The sequence below is a fragment of the Falco naumanni genome, chromosome 8 (genome assembly GCF_017639655.2).
Source record: "Falco naumanni isolate bFalNau1 chromosome 8, bFalNau1.pat, whole genome shotgun sequence".
Taxonomy (NCBI): Eukaryota; Metazoa; Chordata; class Aves; order Falconiformes; family Falconidae; genus Falco; species Falco naumanni.
The window spans coordinates 6678515-6698675 of record NC_054061.1 but is presented as its reverse complement, the minus strand read 5'-3'; the positions used below and the strand labels follow the sequence as shown (position 1 = coordinate 6698675).

Here is a 20161-nt window from a genome sequence, read left to right as displayed (position 1 = left end):
TCCATCAGGGTGTGTGCATCCCTTTTCCTTGCAAATGCTCTGTGGTGCCTCAGCCTGCCCCAGACCTGTCCCCAGCTGCTTTGTTCAGGGTTAAGACTGAGCAGGCAGCACTGGGGATGTGGAGGACGATAACTGGGAACTGAGAGGACCCAGTCTGTCCAATGTAAGAGCAAATCTCCCTGACATCTAATGACAGTTGTGCTTCTACAGCTCTCCAAGCACTTCTGAAATTTTTTCCCAAAAGGAAACAGATCCTGAGCATAAAGACACATCTCTGCAGAGTCCAACACAATGAAGTGGCTTAGAGTTTGCACAGCGGGTCTTTTAAAGCTAACATTTACCCAGATTTCCCAGCAGGAAAGGAGGAAGGAGCAAACTACGTAACCCAACAAACATATTTTTTCACACACTCATAGCTTCCTCAAAAAAAAAAAAAAAAAAAAAGGTCTTTGGGAAGTTACCCACGCAGGTTTTACCTGCCTTGGACTTATACATCGCTTCTCCCTCTCCCAGGATGCTGGCAGGGAACGCTCAGCCTGGAGTTGGCCAGGCTGGCAACCAGGGGCCACATCGGGCACTGTCCCTGCTTCACCCTTGCTGCTCGGGGCAGGGATGCTTTGTTTGCTTTGTGCCTGTATGATCTGTATCAGCCCTTTGGCTTTTTCCCTCGGGTTCCACCTAAAGAGAAGTCTCCCACAGACACCTCCGCAACGTGGGAGGGGAGAGGCTGGTGCCACCTTTCCACAGCTGCCCCCGCCCCATGTTGCCAGCATGGTCTGAGCCCTGCACAAACCACCCACCCTTCCCTGGGTAGACTTTGAGCCCCTGCCTTCCTGCCTCCAGGGCAGTATTTACCAGCAGAGACATCCAGGGCTGGTGCTGCCCTGAAATGTCTGTGTTGACACCACTGCTGGTGAGATGCTCTGTATCTGGAGCTCTCTTTTCTGATTCAGCTGGTGCTGCTCTGGTTAGCACCATCAGCTCTTCAGTCATTGCCTGGGACCACCAGGGAGCAGACATTCCACCCTGGCTATCTGGGATGCTCCAATTTTCACTGCAGAGCTGGCTTGAGTCTTGCACTGCCCTGGAGCCGGCAAAAGACCCACTTCATGGAACAGCATCCCCAGAGGCAGTAAGAGCCAGAAGGTTGTTTCCGTGAGGAGCAGTGCAGTCCAGGGACCCAGGAGAGCTCAGGCAGAGAACAGTGGTGTTGCACAGGTGTGCCCATGCCCTGATCCCCAAGGGCCTGGCACTAGGGAGCACACATGGGGCTTGCAAGCACTTTCTAGCAAGCTTTACCTTCTTCTACCACGTGCCTAAGCCACCCCCGGGACATCAAGTAAACCTTTCCATTCCGTGGGCTGAAGCACGGGCACAGCTTGGTGGTAGGGCTGCAGAAAAGCAAACACGCGTCTCTCCATCCTGATGCAGTGCCTGACATGGACTGGCATTGCCCATGCTGCCTGCCATCGGTGGGAAAAGGGAGGGTAGCACACAGGCTGGGGAAACACCCTTGCCCACCCTGCTCAGGCATCCCACCTGCATTCTGGCGGTAGGCACCCAGGAAGAGGTGAGAAGGTGGCTGGCAGCAAGATGGGACCATGCCCAGATCCGCTCCGTGAGACACGAGGAAGGCGACACAGCAGCGGTGCTCTGGTTAGTCACTGCTGGGAAGTGTGCCATGCCGGAGGCTGCTGGCGGGCCGGCGGCGCTTTTGGCCACCTGGTGCGTGTGCGGCCTTATTTTGATGATGATTTCAAGATTTCTCTGAGGAGGGGTGCAGCAGGGCAGCAGGAGCTGGTGGGAAGCGGAGAGGAAGGAACAGGAAGAAACTGTGGCATCTTGCTGGGGACAGTCCCCAGGGTCCCCTGGCCATGGGGCCACACTGTGCCCATAAGGACCAGGCTCCATCTGGGGCCATGCAACTCGGGAGGCAGCTGTTTCAGGTGCTAAAACTGAGTGCCTGTCACCTGCCAGGGTTGCAACCATCAAGGTGACACATGTCCAGGAGGTTTGGACCAAAGAACCCAAAGCTGGTGGGGACATGGGGTCCACCAGCCCCTTTCCTGGCACGGGGGGGACCGGCAGGCTTGCCCATCCCTGTTCAAATGGTGGCTGGAAGGAGGCAGGGAGGACATGGGAGCAGGGATGCAGCAGATGCATTTCGTCACCCATCCAAGGGGTGTGTGTGTGTTGGGGGAAGGGGTGGCTGGGTGTGTGGGCCCGTTTATTGCCTCTTCCCGCCAGCGCCGGCTCCCTGTGCACACACAGGCGGCAGGGACCCAAGGGCACAGCCCATGGCTCGCTGGACTTTTACCCTGCTGTGCAAACAGGCAGGCACCAGATTAGGGTATCAGTTGGAATTTCATCCTGTCAACGGCACCCGCAGCTTCTCTGGGTGGGTGGCGGAGCATCTTCCCTCTGGCCCAGCCCCTCCCCCACCCACAGGTGCCCCAGCGCAGTAGGGGAATTGGGGAGACGCACGTCTCATACCATCCCAGGACTCCGTTCCCCTTCAGGCTTCCCCCTTGCGGGTGACGGTGTTGCCCAAGGCTGGGCTGCCACCACCCCATCCCCTGCCAGGGCAGGATCCCACCAACCAGCCCCACGTGGCAATGACAAAACTGGCTGTCCAAGGCAGGCAAAGCCTGGTGAGGGAGGAGGGTGTGTGTGGAGGAGCCAGCCCCCCAGTGTGGGGACCACGCTGGAGTCTTCGCACAGAAGTGGCCCCAGTTTCCCCAGTCCAGCCCAGCCCTTTGGGCAGGTGGTCCATCCAGTCCCATCCCTTTTCCCACATGGCACCAGCCCTGTTGCATTTGCCTCCCCCTGTTTGAGCTCCTGACACCCCATTTCTCCTGGCAGGGGTGCAGGGAGGTGGTGGTCCCATGCCATGGGCAGCCCAACATGCCGTGCCAGTGAGTGTGGGGTCATCAGGGTACAGCTGCAAGGACAGGAAAAAACCCTTTGCTCTGTCCCTCTCTCTGCAATGCCACCTCATCCTGCCACTGCTCCTCCATCTCCTCCACCCATGAGGACTTTATCCTGCATTAGGTGTCCCTCCACAGCCACCTGCCCTGCCCATGCACCTCAGCACACACATCCCCACCTCTTCCCAGGCAACACTTGGCACATTTTGGGGCTGAAGGAGCACTTTGGGCAGGGATTCAAGGGCAGCCCCTCGCTCAGTGCCCTGCAGGACCAGCGGGACGTGGCTGGAATGGAGAGAGGAGAGTGTCAGGCACTGATGCCAGCTGTCCCAGGCACTATCTCACATCCTCATTCTCTGTTTGCTTTTCTTGGACAAGGAGGATATTCAGCCCATCAACAGCCATAAAATGAGATTAGAGGCCAGGAGGCACCAATGGGAGGTGGCCACGTCCGTGGGCAGCTGGCCTTGTTCTTTGGCCTTCACCAGCCCAAGCCCAGCCTCACCCTTTCCCCAGCTGTCCCCAGGGCTGGGAGTTTGCAGCCTCCAGGTCACCCAGCATGGCCAGCCCTCCCGGTGACAAAAGGATGGGATGCAGCCATGCCATGCCACGAGACATGCATCTACACCCTTCTCAGTGGGGCTGGGCAGAACCCCTCACTTCTGACTCCAGCTGCACCTGGGGGCACCAGCACTGGTGTGACCCCTGGCGCTGGCGTCCCTCCCCTGCTGCAGCACTGCAGGCCAGGAGGAGACAGCAACAAGCCTGTGGCATGCAGGATTCCTGCTGGCTTTTATTTTCACCAATGCCTAAAAAATAAAAATGAAAACCAGTTCTGCCTTATATACACAAAAACTGAGCCGAAGTCCTGAGCCAATGCAAACCTTCATCCTGGGTGCAGCTGGCAATGATGGCCGAGGGAGGTGTCACTGGCCCCTGCAGGAGGGACACCCAAATCCTGTGAAGGCTGGAGTGGGGCAGCAGGCACAGTGGGATGGCAGGGACCTGCTTGTAAAAGCTGCAGTGTGCCTGAGGCACCTTGTTTTCTGGGCCAGGATGGGCTGGGAGTGGTGCAAGGCTGGCGGCAGACAGGGCGGCTGAATGATGCGATGCACCAGTGTCGGGTGTGACGCACGGGCTTGGCTGGGTGCTCTGCAGGGAGCAGGGGACATGTCTGCTGCTCCACCTTTCTGGAGCTTGCAGAGACGGTGCTAGGAAAGGCCATGCAAGCTGCCATGCAAGGTTTGTGCTCCCTCATTCCTGTCTTGGTCTTGGGAAGCTGCAGCCCAGGAGCACCCAGAGCAGCCCTGAGCAGGTGCTGCAGACCCTCCTGTGTCCCAGCTGTGCCCAGCTGGCCTTTGGGACGTCTGAAACTGGGCTGTAATTTAACCTGGGCCAATACAGCAGTCAGGACTCAGCAGCATGAAGGGACATTTCAGCTGCAGTTCACCAGCAGGAAAAGAGGGGCATTAGTTACTGGCCTCGGGCACACAGTGGGTGACAGGTGGTACAGTGCATGGAGGAGAGGGGAGATAAGGAGAACAAAACCTGGAGTTCTTTGGGTTTTGAAGAAAACAGGAAAAAACCACTTCTCTGTCTGGAAACCACCTCTCCATCACCTAACACCAGGGTACGTGCCAGCCCTTTGCCTTGATACAGCCCCTGCCCACCCTGGCAGCAGTTCCTGGTGCCTGTGGCAGCTGCACTCCCTTGGAGCAGCCCCCCAAAGTTCTCCCGGTATCAGCCCTTCTGGACAGCCTGGGGCTGGTTCTTACACCCTGTCCCAATGGCAGACCTTCTTGTCCTCCTTCCTTTCCACACAGGAAGGTGGTTTGAGGTCTCAGCAGGGTGGTCTGCCTCCGGTGTGTCTGTGCCTGGCTCCCTTCTCTCCTCTCCCTGTGCTCCAGGTGGAGGGTGGCTGTGGTGCCACCTTGCCATGGCACAGCCAGGGGCACTGGAGCTGCTGGAAGAGTCTCCATGGGGCTTTTTGTGGCTGCAGGGACAGAGCTGGGGGCACAGGAGCCAGGTGCTGCTGGGGGTAGCTGGGGAACGGGGGTGAGGATGCATGGGGTCTCTCTCCAAGGATGTGCTCCAGCTTGTTACCATCACGGTGGTCTTAAGGAATCCCCCCTCAGATCCTACGACTGAGGGTCCTCCCTGGCTCCCGCAGTCCAACTTGCTCTGCCTTCGGCACTCCCCTTCCCAGAATGGTGGATCCAGGAGACCAGCTCAGCAGAAATTTGTTTTGCCTTGAGTCCAGCCAGGTCTTTTTTCTAGTTCAGTCTTATTTGAACTGCCGCAAAAGCACCAGGCAGCTGGACTGGCAGGAGGACTGAAGGAAGCATCCTACCAGCTCCACCTGAGGCACCGTAGGAAAGCCATCCTTCACCACCACCCCCCTTCCTTCTGCTGACATTAGGACCTTGCTTTGGGCTGCAAATACTAGAGACCAGACCGGTGCACGTTTCCTACAGGAGAGCAATACTACCTAACGTATGGTTGTCACATAGGAGAGAGCCCACCGACCCCTCGGGAAGGTCCCGGTGCCATCTTGCCCTGCCGCGCTGGCTGCCCTGTTGATTCAGCCGGGGACCATTGTGTCTTTGGGAAGGGACTGTCACTCCTCAGAGCACACGGACCGGCTGGGCTCTGCTGCATAGTGCTTATCTCTTGGTGTCTGTAGCTGGTGAAGGGGCTTATGGCATGAATTCTTCCTTGATGGTCAGTGGGGACGAGGAGACTAGGTTCGGGGCACTGCTGCTGCAGAGGCCTCCGACGGGTCCCAGTGTGCCAACAGCTGGTGGGGTCGGTGTGGTGGTGCTGGTGGGCTGGCTTTGCTGCTGCATCTTCTTTTTGTTCACCTTCCTCTCCTTCGCCCTCCGATTTTGAAACCAGATTTTCACCTGCAGAAGGGCAAAGATGGTGATGAAGGGATGGGGATGGATGCAGCAAAGGATGATGACTCTTAGGGTCCCCCTGGGGCAGGGGGTGCAGCCCAGAGTGTGGAAGAGAAGGGAGAGCGGTGGAGCAAGGTGGGACCTTGGGCTGAAGCCCTCCCCCTCCCAGTCCCATCTCCAGCCGGGATGTGGTTTTCCTGGGACACCGCAGCACTGACCTGCCGTTCGGTGAGCCCAAGGGCAGCAGCCAGCTCAGCCTTGCGGCGGATGGTGATGTAGCGGCTGTAGTGAAACTCCTTCTCCAGCTCCAGGCGCTGATGGTCCGTGTACACCACCCGGTACTTGTCTTTCGTCCTGGTCTTGCCTGGCAGAGAGAGCAGAGTTGGGGTGAGCTGACAGGGGATTAAGGGGAGCAGTGGAGGGGTAGGAACATCCCCAAGGGCACTGAGTTGATACACAACCACCTGTGGACAGCTCAGGGGAAATATGGCAATGCCCTTGGACCAGCGGAAAAGAGAGTCATGAGGCTCCTGTGGAATTTAATGCCCATTCTGATCAGCACCAGGTTGTTTCTCTGTGTTCGAAAGTACCTGGGCTTTGGGGAAATTGCTTAGTGGAAAGAGCAGAAGAGATTCAGAGGCATCCTGAGAAGATGGACCATAAATCCCATGTACCATGACACACTGTCCCCAAGAGGAGCAGAGCTGCAAGCCCTGCTATGGGCTGAGGACAAGCCGCCTGCAAAAATACAGCCTGGGAGGGCTGCTTTCTAGCAGAAAAATGCAGCCAAAAATAGCCCAGCCATCTTCTCTGTTAGCTCCTTCATTAATACATACACACAGAGAGCAAGATGTGGAGCAAGAGCCAATGGCTTGAACTCTGCCGGGGCTGGGGGTCACGGGGTGTGCAGGTAGCACTTCAAGGAAGGACACCTATGACCAGAAGGAACAAGTCCCTGGTTCTTTCCTCTGCAGAAGAGCCCATGGGTGGAGAATAAACACAGCTGTGAATATTTGCTTCTCCACCCAAATTAGCAAAATCCTGTTCCAGGGCATCAAGAGGGATGGAGCCATGCCTTCAGCTAAGCAGCCACTGTCCTTCTGACTGGGAACCCAGCCATTTGTTTGCCTGACAAACATGTTTGCCCGTCTTATGAATTTCTGCTGCTGAGAGCAGTGCTGCCACGGGAAGGGGCAGGGTCAAGCCCAGAACAGCTCCATGGATATCACTGGGGCTGCCCTGGGTGTACCAGCATGGACAGGATACTGCCTATCACTGCTGCAGATGTGCAGGGAGAGATTTCTGGTGATCCAGCAACCTGTACAACTTCATCTGCAGCCTGCTGCCCCCAGGAAAGGGGACTTTTTTGTGCCTGCCATTCTGTTAATCCATTCCTCCTAACAAGTCCTTGTTTGGGCCAAACTGGGCAAAGGAGCCTCAGCAGTATTAAATTCTGACCATAGTGAATGTAGAAGTTTGGGTGGCGCAGAGCAAAGCTGTGCTTCAGAGACTCCAGAATGGACTCAGCTCTAATCAGACATCAGAGAATCTCCACAGAGCAAAACTCCAACCCGCAGGCTGCAAATCTGTTTCTCAACCAACTCAGTTTTATTTTTAAGGGTGTCTCTCCCTTGCTACCCCATTACAAGGAGACAGGGTCTTTCCTAAGGCACTTCTTATGCTGAAAGACAAATGTAGAAGAGTATAGGAGGCAGGTCAACCCATGGCAACAGCATGCTGTGAGTGCGAGAGGGGCTCCCTCGAGGTCATTTCCCTCACAGCATCCCACGGGATGCAAAAAGGCAGCTGATTTTCTACTAAATAAGAAAGAGCCAGCAAAGGTCCAGCTTTTGCCATTGGCCACCGAGCAAACCACGTGTGGCAGCACACGAGTGCGTGCACACCCTTGGGCACAAGCAGAAGCTGGGTGGGCACAGGAGGTGTCTTGCCCTGCTGGGACTTGACTCTGGTGCTCCCAGGCACAAAGCAGCAGCCCTGTGGTTAGCACCCAATTGCCATGGCTATGTCACTCTCTGTGTCCTCCTGCCATTGCTCCCAGAGGTGCTGGCACGGGCTCAGCACAATGTGAGCAGGGTGATGGCCGAGGGTCCCAGTGTGGTCCCCAAGATGCACCGAAGCTCTCCAACAATCTATGGAGGAGGAAAGGAGCACACAAAGGCTGCAACATGACTGGGAATAGAAACCAGACCTCCCAGCACCAGGGCTGGGGTTTAGCCACTAACTCCTGTTTGAGGGGTGTGATGAACCCAGCCACCGCCTCAGAGGGTGGGGAGCCCAGCTCAACCCAGGGCTGTTTGGAAGCGAACACCTAATCCCTTCTTACCACCACCGAGGGCAAACCTGCCTGAGGCCACACAGGGTGACTCTGCAGGTAAAAACAGGGTAAAAATGTAATTTGATTGAGCAAGGTGTGTATGGAGATGCCTGCAGACACACGGCTGAACTGCAGCAATTCGGTGTGCGAGGGGTCGGCGGCAGCATTGCTGGGTGTTTGTCTCCTCCTTGGCACACACCAGCTGTGGTGGCTTGAACAAAACTGGCCATGGGACAGTGCCAGGCTGGAGTGATGCCAGGGGCACCTGGCCCACGTAGGACCCCTCGCTCTCCCCTCGCTCTTGCACGGGGCCTCTGTCCTTCCCAGGGGGTCGGTGCCACCTCTTGCTGCCCCACATATGAAGGGCTTATCAGCGTGAGAAGGACTTCTGTATGCCAGCCCAGGGGGGACCTGTGCTGAATTTGCAAACGCGGTGATTCCTGGGGAGCTACAGAGTGAACCAGATGTGCCGGCAGAGATGTAAGCAAGGTTTAGCAGCTCCCTGAGAAACGGAGCTCCCTCTGTCTGCTGCCGGCTCAGGGACTGTGACAAGTTTTTTTCTTATATAGTTATCCTTTTTTTTTTTTTTTTTAATTTGAAAGCAAAAATCTCGCTGAAAAGATAATGACTTAAAAATGATCTGATTTGCAATATTGCTATTTGAACACCACTGCTTGGAGAAAAAAACTGACAGATAAAGTAAAAAAAAAAAAAAAAAAAAAAAAGAAATGAGGCAGTTTGTGAATACAACATCTGCCATGAATTTCAGCAGGAATTATCATTTCCTGCTGCAGCTGTAAATAGATCCATCACAGCTTGTTCTTTGTTATTCCCTCTTCACCGTTCACCCCTGATGAAAACTCTGCTTTGCCTGGGACCTGGCGGATACCCGGCCCTGCCGATGAGCCACCTCTGTGTGAGCTGGGTACCACTCTCTCACTGCCCCGTATGAGGTAGCAAAGACTCAAAGCAGAGGGCTCACGACCAAGCCAGAAACTGAAAGTTATTCATCTCAACTAATTGCTGGTTTCAGCGATGTTTGCTGAATTCAGGAATGTATTGTGGGTGATTCACAAGGAAAAGAAAAGGATTCACAAGAAATACTATTGACAATGAATAATTCAACTACCTTGAATATGAATGCTGGGTTACACTTAATTCTCTCCTGGAGAGTTTTTATGGCTCTGTGAAAGGAAAGAGGAAATTTGGGACAAGCCAGAGCTCCTTATGGGGAGTCCTCATACCTACAGGGAGTCTCCTCTGGAGATGTTGAAAACCTGTGTGGATGTGATCCCATGCCACCTGCTCTAGGTGAACCTGCTTTATCAGGGAGCTGGACTAAATGGTCTCCAGAGGTCCCTTCCAACCCTGACTGTTCTGTGATTCTGTGAAACCCCAGCCCTGCAGCGGGGAGCATGGCCGAGCAGAGGGATGGAGCTGCTCCCACATTTCAAGTGAAGCCCTGTGGTAGTGGATCAGGATAGCCCAGAGATGATGCTGCTCCTGCACTGGGAGGGAGCATGGATGGAGTGCATGGGGGGCAAAGAGGGTGGCGGTGATGCCTCCTAGCATTTAAAGTCCTTCCTGCTTGCCCCCAAAAGACCAGGCAAAGGAACTGCTCAGGCAGTCAAATGAAGCCATTTTGCTGGGCTAGTGGGAATGGTTTCAGCTTTGGGATCAAGGCAGGGCCAATGGCTGCGTGGGGAGAGGGTATCATTACTACTGTTAATGTATAACCCTAATAGCACTCACCTGAGCCATGATTAGATAAGGGAATAGCTTTAATGTGCTGTGCAAATCCCAAGGGACGCACTCCTGAGTGTGCAGGCACACGCACACATGCTGGGGGACGGGGTCTCAACCCTCAGTCTGGATCTCCTCTCCAGGGCATCCCTGCCCTGGGGATGGGGGTGCTGGAGCTCCTGCCCTGGACCAGGTCAGGAACCTGGCAGGGGAAGGGGAAATCCCACTAGGTCCCTGCAGCCACCATCTCAGGCTCTGCACCCTCATGGCCATGGCAGAGGCTGCCAGAGAGGTGGTAATTCACCCTGGCCTGCCAGAGGATGGCTTTCAATAAGAAACTGCCCCAAACACCTTAACAGATAAGGAAGAGGGGTATTTTGATGCTGGTGTTGAGCCGCTCTAAGAACAGCTGGAGAGGGGCTGGTTCAAACCAGGGAGGAAAGAGACTGTGAGGTGGCAGTGTCACCCTGGGAGGAGGTGGGAAATAGCAAAGGACTAAGAGCTGCCATGTGTTAATTGGAACTTGTCTTTTCTGGAGCCTCACAGAATGAGGCACCCAGCCCCGCGTGCCTGGCACAGCTAAGAGGGGCCAGCTCCAAATGGAGGATCCCGATTTGCAGGACATAGACCTCCCAGCCACAGCAGGAGCAGCACAGCTGCCAGCAGTGAGGAACATAAACCTGTGCTTTTCTAAAGGTCTCTATTTCACAGGTCAAAGCAGCTCAAAATTGCAGCACCTGCGAAGTCTGGCTCCATGGGCAGCCGCTATGCAGCCATCAGGGCTCCGATCAGGGCAGCCGGGTTACAGCAGCCCCGACCCGCTTGCTGGAGCCACCGAGATGAGAGCCCACCATGGTGCTGGCTGTCATGCCCCACTGCAGAAGTCCCCGAGGCCTGGGGACATGGGCACATCACATGGTGCTTTGCACAGGAGGTGCTGGCATGGGGGACAGAGGTGTTGCTGCCAGGCTGGCCGGCCCCATGGCTGCTCAGCAGCTCTGCACGCCCCACTGCATGGTGACTCCTCGCATGACTGACATGAAAAGTCTGGGCAACGTGCTCCTGGACCCACCCTGCGTGGTCACACCTTCCTGGCGATGCTCTGGCCACACACTGGCTCCATCTGTACAGCCTAGTCTGCCCGTCTGTCTGTACTGGGTAGCTGGTTCCGTCTGATGGCACTACAATATCCTAATGCTGAAAAGCATCAGGAGTGGAAGTCCCATCACCAGTGAGCACCAGGGAGAGAACTTGTACACAGTGGAGTTAAAAGTGCAGCAAGATGGGGTACAATGCTGTTCCCCCTGGGTGGGTGCTTTCTTCCCATGACAAAGCTGCTTCATTCTGAATGAGCAGCACCTACTTGCAAAAAGGATAAAATCCTCACATCCCAGACGAATCAGTGCTGTATCAGGATTTTCCATTGCTTCCCAGGGAAAAGTAATTTGTGAAAATCAAGGAAAACTCGAAAAAAACTTCCCCCTTCCCCCAGCATATCTTAGGCCATGCTACAGATGGAGAAACTGAGGCACAGAAGTGACTCCAAACAGGAGTGGAGCCCCAGGGTCAGAGCCATGGGCTCTGATTGCTGGTGGGACTCCCTGAACAGCTTAACCTTGCGTTGATCTGCAGCTCCCTGGGGGGAGCTGTCCCCCTGTCCCCCCTCCCCGCAAAGACAGGGGCAGCCAGCAGACCAATGCCCCATGACAGAGACCCCAGGCCCAGAAGGCGGCTCAGCATCTAAAGCTCAGGAGCCTCCAGGCTGGCTGGAGCCACCCTCATCTGGCAGCCAGATGTGCTCCAGCTGTCTGTGCGGAGGGGTCAATGCTCCCTCTGCCGAGCAGTGACGATGGCAGCCGTGCTGGGCAGTGGTGATGCTGGTGCTCAGGACGGACAGCCCAGCTCATGGCGCTGTCCCTAAACCTACTGGAAACGGGAACCCTTAAACCTACTGGAAACGGGAACCCTAAGGCCAGCAATGACAGTGGCAGGGGCTGAGCTGCCTGATGCCCTCCCTCTGCTTCCCCTGCCCACACTTGCTTGCTCCCTTCCTTTCCCCTCCAGCAGCAACCCCAAAGCACCCACGCTGCTCTGTGGTCTGGGAGAGGGGATAAATCTGGGCCCCTCACCCTCCCTGAGTGCTGGGAACCAGCAGGTCAGGGTTTTCACAAGCCTCCCCCTTCCCGTGCATGCTTCAATATCATCAGCTATTTTTCCCCTGCCGCTGGAAGCAGAGGGGTGATGAATGGGGCGACTGAAACGGGGCAAAGGACTGGAGCCATGTGGCTTGCTTCATCACCTCGAGCAAAAACCGAACCCCTCCAGAGGGCAATCCTTCCTGAGATCCCTGCCTGGGAGCATACCCCTGCCAAAGCAGGCTGGATTCAGACAACTGCCAGGTGTCAAAAACTGGGTGAGAGAAACCACCCCACACCCACATACATATTTAATGTCTTTATACTGCAGAGGGAGAGGATGCTGGATGAATGCTTATCCGATGGACCCTGCCAAGACTCCCCCAGCTATGTTCCAGGTTGAGGAAATGGGCATTTCGGCCTGAAGGCAGGACTCATCTGTGGGCAGTTGTGCTAGAGGTCTCTCCAAGGAGCCCAGTGACCCTCCTACCCCCAGGGCAGCTCCTTGGATGGCTGTTTGCCTGACATTGACCCAACCTGGGAATCTCTTCCTGGTGCCAAAGGCTTCAGAGCAAATGGCAGTGCTCCTGTGGGCATCCACCAGCAATAAAACCTGACTCAGCTCGGTACATCATGCACTGGAAATGTTTCACTTACAAAACCATGCCACTTGGCTTGATGGCTTTTTCGTTTCCTGCACAGAGAGGATCAAGCTCGGTGCTTCCAAAAAAGCTGTGCTGAGTGTGTGACTGGGGATTATGTGCCTGGAGGTTATGGGTCTGGCAGAGCCAGGAGGCAGAGACCGGGGTCTGGTGTATGGGACAGCTGCACCGGGCAGCCCGGCTGCTGGGAAGGGGCAGAAACACCTGGGCAAAGAGCCAGGTGCAGGGAGTGCAGCCCGGTGCACAGCAGCACAGGCTGGCCCCAGCTGGGCTCTGCGCTGCCAGCACAGCAGGATGGGGCCAGATCTGCACCCGCACCCACACACGTGGGTGAAAGCACCCCCCTTGCACGCCTCATCTTCCTCCCAGGAGCTGCATACCCCAAGTTGCACACCCAACCCAAGGCGGTTGCAGTGAGCCAGTAGTTCCCCATCGCAACCCTGAACACGGAGCACAGAGCAACACGGCAGGAGATACACCAACCTGGGGGCAGCAGCCTAAGGCAGGGCATTGGGACAAGCATTTCCCAGCCCTGCAATGATTCAACCTTTTATTTTGGCAACGGGAAGATTCTTCCAGTTGCTTCTATGGTTCTATGAGTGCTGAGCTGAGCACCATCAGTCAGGCTTCTGGGCCAGGTCAAAGACCACACCAGTACGGGAAGGCAAGGAGTGGTGCCAGGGCAGCGCATGGGCTGGCCAGCGCATGCGGGCTGGAAACAGCGTGGTTTAGAGCATCACCTTCATGCCAGCCCTGCAACACTGAGCCCAAATCCAGCTCATCCAAATCTGCCACCTGGCTGGGCTTGGCCCAGCTGCAACAGGAGGAGGAGGACAGCAAAGCACCGGTGGTCCTGCCTGGGCACCAGGTCTCCTCTCCCCCTTTGCAGCCTCATACGGCTCAGCCCATCCTTACCAGGGGGCAGCGCAAGGGAAGGATCCAGCCCCTTATCCAGGCGATCACAAAGCTAACAGCACTGGAGTGGGCGTCCTTGAAGGGTTGCCTGTAGGAAACATCTGTCATTGGCCAGAGGTTTAAAGTGTCCCTCTGCTAATCCCGGGGAATTAGCCAGCCAAACCCATCACGTAGGTACCGCCAGTGCTCCAGGGAAGCCCTTTTTGTTCAAGGAAAGTCAATTCTAGGAAAGTTTGAAAGGCCTGTACCTTGGCCAGCAGGCTAAGCAGTCAACAAATCCCAGCTGGGGCCAGGAGCAGGTTGTGGGTTAATAATTCAAGGGGAGAAGACCAATGGGGCCCAATGCACGCACACACCGAGTGACCCAGGGAAGCAAAGGGTCTCATCATGGGGAGCAACTGTGTGCTAAAGAGGGGTCCCCCACACAGGGATGAACCGTGGAAACGCACTGCCCTCCAGCCACTACCATTACTCCAAAACGTACCGTGCATGGCAGGAATGCTGCCTGTCCAGGGGAAATGTTTCTGTCTCATTATTGCAAATTTTACTTTTTCCTCCAGCTTTCATGGACCTCACTAAGGCAACAAATAGAGCTGGAAAACTGAATAGTGAAAACAGAGACAGAAAACTGCATATCCAGCAAATCACCACTCGCCCATGCTCGGAGCATCACTGTTAACTCTCCATCACCCCAAAACCAGCCCAGGCACCGCGGGCACCGATACCACACAGAGCCCCTAGCCCATACACCTCCCCAAGGGATGCCCCAATTGCACTTTCACTTGCAATATTTAGCACTGCTGCGGCCCTGGCTCGATTAGTGACCTAAAAGCCAGACCCGAGGCAGTATCTGAGGATTTGCATAACTAAAGAGCAGAGGGTGAATTTCAAAGTTCAGCCAGCCACCTTTCCAGCCGCCTTCCTGAGCTTTTTATAGAGCTGGGGTGCAATTCACAGGGAAGTTTGCAAATAATTGTGAATAAGGAGGAAGCATGAGGCTCTGACACGCTGTTCGTGAAGATTTTATGAGCAGAAAAAGAGGTGACATCGGAGAGAGAAATGAGGCCTGGGGACATTTTCCAGCTTGGTTCCCTTTAACTCCCAATTTCCAGCAACTGGCCCTCTGGCATCGCAGTCCCTCCTGCTGCAGGGTTATCTTGGCTCAGCCGGGTGAAGCATGCACATATTTAGCAACAGGTATATAAAATCATCCCCTGGTAAAGCCTAACTCTGCAGTGAGGCACTGGGAGATTTCTCGTTGGCTTTTCTTCGGCTCTAGATTGCATTTGCAGAAATCCCCAACACACTCATATTCCCTGCGTAACATTTTCTCTTACCACCGCACAGCTCTTTCCTAAAAGCTTTCAAACTACAGCCAAGAGCTGTTTATACAAGGCAAGATAGAGAGGGAACCTTAATTTACAACCCTCTGAAGTATTATGATTTATAGCATTCACAAAGAAACTGTTGATATTTATAGCAAAAAACTCCATGTATTCATTTCCTATTCCCACTGTGGTGAGACAGGTAGTTAATCAATCCAGACTGATTAAAGTCTAGTTTATTGATTTCAATAAAATGATTCATCTAAGAATTCCACCCCTGTCTATGTCAAACCCAACTCTTCCCTGCTCTCTTTCAAGCTTAACGGAGAAAGGCTCTTTTTTTATTTAAAGGGCAGCCCTGGAGAACACAGGCTGCATCCCACTGTCTCCCAGTACACGGTCCCACCATGGCTGAATCCTTCAGCCTCCTGGCACCAGTAGCGCTGGGTTTGGACCCAGCAGAGACACAAAGACATGTCCTTAATCTGCAAGTGCCTTAAAAAGAGACCTTGCTGGTCATCCATCCTAAGCAAGCACCACAAGAAAGGGGCTTTCACCCCAGCACCCATCCCTGCATCGCTGTGGCTACGCTGGGGCAGCTCCTCCTCTGCATGTAAAGGGAACAAGGCTGATTTGTTTGTCCCTTTGTATGTATTTAATCTAAGAGATACAAACTAAGCAACTAATGATATCTCTCCAGAATTCAATCAACTCAATTGTCATCTAACTCAATCAGAAGCACTTTCAAGCCCCTGTTTTATCTCAGGCCCCACTGCTGGGTATAAAACCATGCCCTTGATCCAGAGGAGATGTGTGCTGATGTCTTTCTTCCCTCATTAATTTTCCCTCTCACCTCTCTCCTCAGAAGAAACGGAGATGTTCAGACCTACAAAACCTGCAGAAGTGGCTGGTTCGCAGCTGCATGGCGGGATTGCAGGATCACACCCCCCTTCCAGCCTCCGGCAGAGGGAAGCCCTCAGCCCTGGCATGCCTGTGGGTCTCCATCACTGGGTATGGGGGGAGACATTTTTCCTAAATAGGTATATTCAGTGCTTAAAATGGGCCAGGAAATACCAATCCTGCCTCTCCCTTCCTCTTTCCAGACCGGGGCAGTTTTTTTCCATTTATCGGGATGTTCTGCCTGCTTCACTGCAGCCACTGATCCCGCTAGGACAGCCCCATCCCCATCCCTGCCACGCGGATCTGGTGAACATGAGGAGCTATTTTCCATGCTGGAAGACCCCAGACACCTCTCTGCATGAGCCCCTTGTGTGAGGGTCTTTACAAGGGGCTTGGCCAGCAGGGAGCCAGAAAGTAGCCTTAATTTGGAGACACTTTGCTAACAGGGAGCCCCAGCCCTCATCCCAGGGATAAGGGGCAGCAGTAAAAGGGAAAAGCAAAAAGCAAACTCTCCTGTGAGGGATGGCCAGAGCCACTCCTGTAGTGAGTTTGGCCCCAGCAGTGCTCTGCAGAGCTCATGGCCAGCACAGGAGAGGGACTGGGATAGCAGGTTCAGGCAAACCTGGTGGGCAGAGGGTCCCCCTGTGGGCAGGATGGGTCCAGGCTGGGCTGGCAGCAGCGATAGATCGTAGCCTGGAGGGGAAGATGAAAGGGCATGGGCAGGACAGGACAAAGGGCCCTGCACCTCACCTCGCTGCCAAAGGAGCCGGCCACCATCTCCATGACAAAGCAAATCCCTTGTCAATTTGGGCTGGCCCCAAGGGGGACCTGCCCAGTGCCTTTGAAGTGGGCAGCAGGGCCCCCAGCCCAGCGGGCAGGGAGCTGGGGTCACCCAGACACCTCCCCCCGCCGCCTCCAGGTCAGGAGTTCAGCGGGGACAAGACCCCGGGGACTTGGGGACAGGGGGACAGGACCCTGGGGACATGACGAGCACCAGGTGCCCCCAGCAGCAGTGGGCACAGGAGCAGAGGCACCCACAAGCTGCGCCAATGCACGCACAGCGTGCTGCACCCGGAGCACCCACATGCACCCTCCATGTGGCACTGTCCCCAAACGCACCACACTTTGCACACACACCACATGTAGACACACGCACTGCACCTTGCACACACACCGCGCACAGCACCATCCTCGACAAGCAGCACCCTGCATGCACACATTGAGTGTGTAGCATCCCCCCGACACACTCGGTGAGACTATTGACGCAGCAAGCCCCATGCACACAGACTGCTTATGGTACCTCACACCACACAGAGCCTACAGCACCTCACAAGCGTTGAACATCTTATATATATATATATATATACCCCACACACAGCACCTTCCCTCTGTGTATATACATAGGGTACCTTCCCTGCTCACGTACACACACACTGCACATACGCAGCATAAGGCAGCTGGCACACACACATGTGCGCACCTCCCATACGCAGGCTCGCACACTCAGCTGCTCGCTAACTCACACTCTCATGCACAGCTGCAGCCCCCCATGTTCAACCTTGCACGCATGGGACATCCTGCCCAGCACCCCCTCAGGGCTGGCAGGGCCCTGAGGTCCCGGGGGTCTCTGGCTCTGCCCATCCTACCCAGTGGTGGCAGACAAGGGCAGGGGTGCAGGGACAGAGGCCAGCTGAAGGAAAAGGACTTTCCAACCACATAACCCTGGCTGTCAGCAACACAGAAGGACAGTATCTTCCCTTCCCATCCTCATCTTCTGCTACCTCAGCAGTGGGGTCCCCCTGCTCTTTGGGGACCAAGTGCCATGCGGAGGGCAGATCAAGCATGTTGTCCCTCCCAGCAGTCCCCATGCAGGGAGAGCTTCAAGCCCAGTGATCCTCTGCAGCGGGGAAGGTGCAGGGGTGCAGGGCTGGGGGGGGGTTACCTTACCGCTGTTGCTGGTGCTGGGAATGCTGCGCCTCATCCACTCATATGGGGTGCGTCTCTGGGCGTTAGGGGAGAGCTGGGGGACCGAGCTGCTGATGGGTGGAGGCAAAAGTCCAGAGCCTGGCGGCTGGATGGGGTTAAAATCTGGGGGGCTGAATCCAAACTGCCCTGGGCTGGCAGTGGAAGGTGTAGCAGTGGTCCCGTAGGAATGCCAGTCCTCCTTGGCAGGGGTGTAGGGAGAGCCCCAGGCGGCTGCTGGCTGCCCGTGGTGCGGGTCGTTGTTAATCCCAGGCACATGGTGGTAGCTGGCGAAGTCCGAGTACTGGGGCGGCCCCGGCATGTAATTCTGGGGGTTGAGGTTGAGGCTGGGATGCCGGACAGGGCTGGGATACATGTTGGTGTCCTTATCCAAAAGATAACCTACATACATCTTCCCCGTCCAGCTCCGCACACATGCTGCGCTGCCGTGCCGCCGACTGCGGCCGGGCTCGGTTTGGCAGGGAGGCGGCCGCCCCTCCTTCGCCGCCACTCACCTGGGCGCCTTGGGGAGCTGTGTCCTGGGGCCAGGCACCTCCCTGCCCACGGGCTTTTATTGGGCCCAACCTCTCGCAGCATTTGCATTGAAAGGCAGGTTTGCATTTCAAAGTGCAGGAACCCCAGCGGGTGAGAGGGGCGAATTCGAACCTCCCACCCTGGCTGCAGGGGGATGAGGTTGTGGGTGACCCTGGGAGCCACTGAGGACCCCATGTCCGCGCTGCTGTCACCACCCCACAGCTGTCCCCAAGCCACTGGATGTGGTCCCTTTGTAGCAGCCAGCTTTGGAGACACTAAAGCATCATGGGCGTCACCCACAAGGATGTCCCAAGGGAGCCCACCCTGTCCCTGCAGCCATCCCTACCCCAGGAGCAAGGTGCCTTGAGCTGAGCCTTGTATTAAAGCCTGGCTGTGGGCAGGGGACAAGCTGGGCTGTGCCTGCCATCCACCAAACCCTTGCCCTGGGGTGGTGTTTTCCCAGGCAGCATCTGCCTGATTCAGAAAAGGGGGGCTGGTGGGAAGGGAAGGCTCTGAGTCCCCCTTCGTTTAGTCCATCCAGGGGCAAACCCAACCTCCAACCACAACAGCAAAGCTCAGCCCAGGCTCAGAGAGCAGGACAGACGGACAGGCTGTGTGCAGGGGGAATGCCCCCACCCAACAGGGAGTCTGTGGGCTCCAACATGCTTCCAAGGGGATCATGGCCCTGCAGCAAGAGGAGTTTCTCTCCTGTTTTCTCCCTTAAAAAAGAAAAAATCCCCCAGATGTTTTCTGATAAGGAAAACCAAGCAGAAACAGGACCCTCATGAAGCTGTGTCTCCCTGCAAGGTGGGAGGGGGACACTGGCCAAAACCAGCTCCCAGCAGAGATTGCCCACTCATCACCCGCCAAGCCGGACACACCTCCACTCCGGAGGGGGACGAGGAACTGAGGACAAGCGCTGTGCCATGCTGCCCAGAAACCCCCATCACCTGCAGCTGGGAGCCTCCTCCCTGCCTGTGTCCCCTTCCCTGTCAGCGTCACACTCTGGCTGTGCCCGGCCACCAGCATGTAGTCACAGTCATCATTTGCAGGCTGGCTTTTTCTCCTCAAACCAAAGCGCAGCCCTGCAAAGGCTCTAGAAGGGTGTTTTGTCACCTCCCCAAGGCCACCTCTGCCTGTTTCTCTGCAGCAGCCCCTTCCTCTTCTGCAAACATGAGTGGGGCGAGGACTGGTTGGTCCTTACCCTCCCAGGACAGAAACAGCCTGGAACCTGACAATAAGAAACAGAGAAAAAAAAATGCAGGGAAAAAGGAGATTTAGGATTAAACAGAGAGGAGGGGATAAAACAACAGACTTTCAGAGTTTTTCTTGATGGCAGATATGAACCTGTGAAGTGTTTCCAGTGTCAGATTGCCTGCCAGATTTTTGGGGTTAAAAGGAAAATGGTAACAAAACCAGCAAAGCCTCTCTGACTTGAGGAGCTTAGTACATTTGATGCATGGACATTTCTTGATTCTCCCCCTCTGCAGCTGGTGGCAGATGTCCCTGGGCTGGGGACAGCACCTGGCCATCAGCGCGCCCTGGGGCCCCACTCATCCCCACAGCACAGCACCCTGAGATCTCCCATGTTCATGGAGGGATAGCACGTCCCCGAGACCCTGCAGCACTGCTGTCACCTGTTTGCTCAAGGTGGATTTTGCGAGAGCCCACCATACCCACCTCCCAGCCCTCCCAGCCACAGCCAGGCCAGGCTGCTGCCGTTCCCACCCTCCAACCAAGCACGCCGTGCTGAAGACGTAATGGGGCAGCATCTTCAAGCCCAGAGCTGTGGACGCGCAGTGGTTCTGCATCAGTCCTGGGCACGT

The 20161-nt window shown here is 55.6% G+C and overlaps 1 protein-coding gene across 1 annotated transcript; it reads right to left on the bottom strand.

Annotated features, from left to right (window-relative positions):
* Window positions 1-5573: 5573 nt before the first annotated feature.
* On the bottom strand, window positions 5574-18244 carry CDX1 (caudal type homeobox 1). The gene is made up of 3 exons (XM_040604718.1): window positions 17787-18244; window positions 6043-6188; window positions 5574-5830 (listed from the first exon to the last, which is right to left on the bottom strand). The coding sequence occupies exons 1-3, from the start codon at window positions 18211-18213 to the stop codon at window positions 5624-5626; spliced, it is 780 nt and encodes a 259-aa protein (XP_040460652.1). The 5' UTR covers window positions 18214-18244; the 3' UTR covers window positions 5574-5623.
* Window positions 18245-20161: the final 1917 nt, after the last annotated feature.

Excerpts from the sequence above, each read along its gene's own strand:
- CDX1 (XM_040604718.1), bottom strand. The coding sequence starts at position 18,213 with ATGTATGTAGGTTATCTTTTGGATAAGGACACCAACATGTATCCCAGC. Across the intron at positions 6,189-17,786 it reads TCCCAGCACCAGCAACAGCG|GCAAGACCAGGACGAAAGAC; the intron begins GTAAGGTAACCC and ends TCTCTCTGCCAG. Across the intron at positions 5,831-6,042 it reads TTGGGCTCACCGAACGGCAG|GTGAAAATCTGGTTTCAAAA; the intron begins GTCAGTGCTGCG and ends GCCCTTCTGCAG.